Genomic DNA, 5,168 nt, shown 5'->3' with positions numbered 1-5,168 from the left:
TTCTAAGTCTTCTATATGAAATAGGAGTTGATGAGAATGGCCCTTAGGGAACTTAGAGAGTTACCCGTGGGTGAACACTGAGCGAAATGTCATCGGGCTTTCCACACGACCCAATTACATGTCCAGATCAAGTAAGATTAGATTCCGTTAGGTTTTCATTTACAGCTAATTACAATCTCACACCAAGACAACTCGCTCATCCAAAAGAGGGTTTTTGTAATTCATAATCATCTTTATTATAGACAGGCTAAATGTAGCACAATCTGGGTTCATATCAAATCGTCACTTGCCGCTAATTTGCCGGTTAATGCTTGTCAATAATCTGCTCAAATCCAAACCGACCCTAATCCCTACCCCCTCTACCCCCTATGCACCGATGAACGTATCGGACAGGTTAAATCACATATCATGGTGATTGCCTTGCTTCATCTTGCCTTCTGATTGGCTAGGAGGTATATTCACCCTATTGCTCACACCTATCCATAGAATAGAGGAGAGGAGTTGATTTGAAATTCAGCCAAGCTTGGCTATTCTGTGGTGTCAGCTGAGGCACTTCATTACATGCAAGTCATACAATCGTTTCACAAGTAATAAATGCACTGGCTAGAGACATAAGTCATCATAACAGAACATAACCATTTTGTGCTTAAACTAATGGGCAGACAGCAGCCGCAAACAAGGATGATTTATGACTGGAAGAGGACAAGGCTGGGGATGATAGCCACAAGTTATTGGAGTGAGGTGCCTGCTCTCAGTTTGGTGGGCAGTGTAGTGTGTGTGTGTGTGTGTGTGTGTGTGTATATAGACTGTAACAGATGACATTATTTCCCACTACTTTGCAATACTGTTGCCTGACACACATTTTCAGACATGACGCATGGATAAAGTTTCTCTGAGCCTTATTAGTCTATAAGCTGAAAAACACAGGCCCTGTTTCATGAGCAGTACTATTATGTAGACAAAGTCATTGTTATTTTCCTTATAAAATGTACAAAACTTCAGATGTTTTTGTAAGATCAATAAATTAACTGAAAAAAGTCCTAAAGTACTAAATAGTCTTTCTCTTCATCATCATCATCATGACCAGTATTGCCTAGTGTGTACAGGAAGCAGTTTACAGGGTGAAGGTGTAGACACAGACTGTAATGCGTCCAGACCATGGTTGATTGTCATCCAGTCCAGCGCTTCTCAAGTACTGACTGATACCAGACAATAGATGTGTTGACAGGCAGTGTTACTGTTTGGGACCATAACTCTCTTCTCCTTTCTTCTACTCTCCTCTCTGGTCAAGCTCTCCTCTCTTCTCCTTTCTTTTGTGCATGTGCGTGTTTACCCACGCTTGCGTTCATGTGCATGTCCCTGCGTGCCTATGCGTCTGCACCCTCACAGGTGTGGTTATATGTGTAACAGCACAGCTTGTTCCCCGCTAGTCATCCAGGTGCTGCTCCTCCCAGGTGGAGGTGGGTATAGCGCTGTAGGGGTCCATGATGACCCGGGCACAGCGGATGATCATGGCCACCAGGAGAAGGCAGAGGAAGGCCACACAGGCCAGCGTCATGCCCTGGTCCACGTCCACAAACTCTGGGTCGGGAGTGGCCCCCTCCTCCATGCCTGCTGCTGCTGCTGTCGTTGTGTCTCTATGTTGTCACTGTCCTCCGCCGCACACACACACACCTCTACCATCCTGAGAATGGTTCTGGAGGAGGGGGAGGAGGCGGGGGAAGGGAGGCGGCAGGAGGGGGAAAGGGAGGAGGCAGGAGGGAGAAAAGAGAGGAGGCAGGAGGGAAAAAGAGAGGAGGCAGGAGGGCAAAAAGGGAGGAGGCAGGAGGGGACAAAATGGAGGAGGCAGGAGGGATAAAAGAGAGGAGACAGGATGGGGAGAAGGGAGGAGGCAGGAGGGAAAAAGGGAGGAGGCAGGAGGGGACAAAAGGGAGGAGGCAGGAGGGATAAAAGGGAGGAGGCAGGAGGGATAAAAGGGAGGAAACAGGAGGCAGGAGGGTTAAAGGCAGGAGGGGGAAAAGGGAGACAGGATGGCCAAAAGGTAGGAGGCAAGAGGGGGAAAAGGAAGGAGGCAGGAGGGGGAAAGGAAGAAGGCATTACGGGGAAAAGGGAGGCAGGATGGACAAAAGGGAGGAGGTAGGAGGGGGGAACAGAAACAGACAGAACAGAGGGCAAAAAGTTGAATATGGTAAAGACATTCCCAACTACTTCTAGCCAGTCAGTAAGCTTTACGTTGTTTTGACAGTAAATGCTAACAGGAAGTTTCTAACTTTAGGACAGTACCTGATAAATAAACCACATCAAAATGACTGTTGATTTTTTATTCAAATCAAATTGTATTTGTCACATGCGCCGAATACAAACAGGTATAGACCTTACAGTGAAATGCTTACAAGCTCTTAACCAACAATGCAGTTTTAAGAACAAATAAGTGTTAAGAAAGTATTTACTAAAATAAACAGAAGTTAAAAAAAGTATAATTAAAAAGAAAATAGGAAAATAACAAATAATTAAAGAGCAACAGTAAAATAACAGTACCGAGGCTATATACAGGGGGTACCGGTACAGAGTTAATGTGCGGGGGAACCTGTTAGTTGAGGTAATATGTATGTGTACGTAAAGGTAAAGTTACTATGCATAGATAATAAACAGAGTAGCAGCAGCGTAAAAATGGGGGTGGGGGGTCAATACAAATAGTCTGGGTAGCCATTTGATTAGCTGTTCAGGAGTCTTATGGCTTGGGGGTAGAAACTATTAAGAAGCCTTTTGGACCTCCAGTACCGCTTCAAATCAAATCAAATTCTATTTGTCACATACACATGGTTAGCAGATGTTAATGCAAGTGTAGCGAAATGCTTCTGCTTCTAGTTCCGACCATGCAGTAATATCTAACAAGTAATTTAACCTAACAATTTCACAACAACTACCTTATACACACAAGTGTAAAGGAATGAATAAGAATATGTACATAAAAATATATGAATGAGCGATGGCCGAACGGCATAGGCAAGATGCAGTAGATGGTATAGAGTACAGTATATACATATGAGATGAGTAATGCAGGGTATGAAAACATTATATAAAGTGGCATTTTTTAAAGTGGCTAGTGATACATTCATTACATCCATTTTTTCATTATTAAAGTGGCTAGAGATGAGTCAGTATGTTGGCAGCAGCCACTCAATGTTAGTGATGGCTGTTTAACAGTCTGTTGGCCTTGAGATAGAAGCTGTTTTTCAGTCTCTCGGTCCCCACTTTGATGCACCTGTACTGACCTCGCCTTCTGGATGATAGTGGGGTGAACAGGCAGCCGCTCGGGTGGTTGTTGTCCTTAATGATCTTTTTGGCCTTCTTGTGACATCGGGTGGTGTAGGTGTCCTTGAGGGCAGGTAGTTTGCCCCCGGTGATGCGTTGTGCAGACCTCACTACCCTCTGGAGAGCCTTACAGTTGTGAGCGGAGCAGTTGCCGTACCTGACAGGATGCTCTCGATTGTGCTTCTGTAAAGGTTTGTGAGTGTTTTTGGTGACAAGCTACATTTCTTCAGCCTCCTGAGGTTGAAGAGGTGCTGCTGCGCCTTCTTCACCACGCTGTCTGTGTGGGTGGACCATTTCAGTTTGTCCGTGATGTGTACACCAAGGAACTTAAAACTTTCCACCTTCTCCATTACTGTCCCGTCGATGTGGATAGGGGGGTGCTCCCTCTGCTGTTTCCTGAAGTCCACGATCATCTCCTTTATTTTGTTGACATTGAGTGTGAGGTTATTTTCCTGACGCCACACTCCAAGGGTCCTCACCTCCACCCTGTAGGCCGTCTTGTCATTGTTGGTAATCAAGCCTACCACTGTAGTGTCGCCTGCAAACTTGATGATTGAGTTGGATGCGTGCATGGCCATGCAGTCGTGGGTGAACAGGGAGTACAGAAGAGGGCTGAGAACGCACCCTTGTGGGGACCCAGTGTTGAGGATCAGCGGGGTGGAGATGTTGTTACCTACCCTCACCACCTGGGGGCGTCCCGTCAGGAAGTCCAGGACCCAGTTGCACAGGGCGGGGTCGAGACCCAGGGTCTCGAGCTTAATGACGAGTTTGGAGGGTACTATGGTGTTAAATGCTGAGCTGTAGTCGATGAACAGCATTTTTACATAGGTATTCCTCTTGTCCAGATGGGTTAGGGCAGTGTGCAGTGTGATTGCGATTGCGTCGTCTGTGGACCTATTGGGGCGGTAAGCAAATTGGAGTGGGTCTAGGGTGTCAGGTAGGGTGGAGGTGATATGGTCCTTGACTAGTCTCTCAAAGCACTTCATGATGACGGAAGTGAGTGCTACGGGGCGATAGTCATTTAGCTCAGTTACCTTTGCTTTCTTGGGAACAGGAACAATGGTGACCCTCTTGAAGCATGTGGGAACTGCAGACTGGGATAAGGATTTCCGTGTGGTAGCAGAGAGAACAGTCTATGACTTGGTGTCTTGAGTCTTTGGAAATGTATAGGGCCTTCCTCTGACACCCTCTGTAGTGCCTTGCGGTCAGAGGCCGAGCAGTTGCCATACCAGGCGGTGATGCAACTAGTCCGTATGCTCTCGATGGTGCAGCTATAGAACATTTTGAGGATCTGAGGACCCATATAAAATCCTTTCAGTCTCCTGAGGGGGAATAGGCATTGTCGTGCCCTCTTCACGACTGTCTTAGTGTGTTTGGACCATGATAGTTCGTTGGTGATGTGGACAACAAGGAACTTGAAGCTCTCAACCTGCTCCACTACAGCCCTGTCGATGAGAATGGAGGCGTGCTCGGCTCTTCCCTATAGGCTGCCTCATCGTTGTCGGTGATCAAGTCTACCACTGTTGTGTCGTCAGAAAACTTAATGATGGTGTTGGAGTCGTGCTTGGCCATGCAGTCATGGGTGAACAGGGAGTACAGGAGGGGACTGAGCACGCACCCCTGAGGCCCCACCATGTTGAGGATCTGCGTGGCAGATGTGTTGTTATCTACCCTTACCATCTCTGTGTGTGTGTGTGTGTGTGTGTGTGTGTGTGTGTGTGTGTGTGTGTGTGTGTGTGTGTGTGTGTGTACGTAAATGAGTGTGTCCACATAAATGCATCTGTGAAGCAGTGTGTCCATTTGTGTGTGTGTGAGCATACGCGCAAATGTTTGTATGTGTGCGTACTGTGTAG

General features: G+C 46.7%; 1 protein-coding gene across 1 annotated transcript; it reads right to left on the bottom strand.

Moving 5' to 3' along the window:
* Positions 1-222: 222 nt before the first annotated feature.
* On the bottom strand, positions 223-1,693 carry LOC123730791 (cortexin domain-containing 1). The gene has a single exon (XM_045708759.1). It carries the CDS (start codon positions 1,607-1,609, stop codon positions 1,427-1,429), a length of 183 nt encoding a protein of 60 aa, XP_045564715.1. The 5' UTR covers positions 1,610-1,693; the 3' UTR covers positions 223-1,426.
* Between the last annotated feature and the right edge of the window lie 3,475 nt (positions 1,694-5,168).

Source organism: Salmo salar, chromosome ssa26, assembly GCF_905237065.1.
Source record: "Salmo salar chromosome ssa26, Ssal_v3.1, whole genome shotgun sequence".
NCBI lineage: Eukaryota > Metazoa > Chordata > Actinopteri > Salmoniformes > Salmonidae > Salmo > Salmo salar.
Note: the sequence above shows the minus strand (reverse complement) of the source record. Positions and strands in the feature narration are given on the sequence as shown.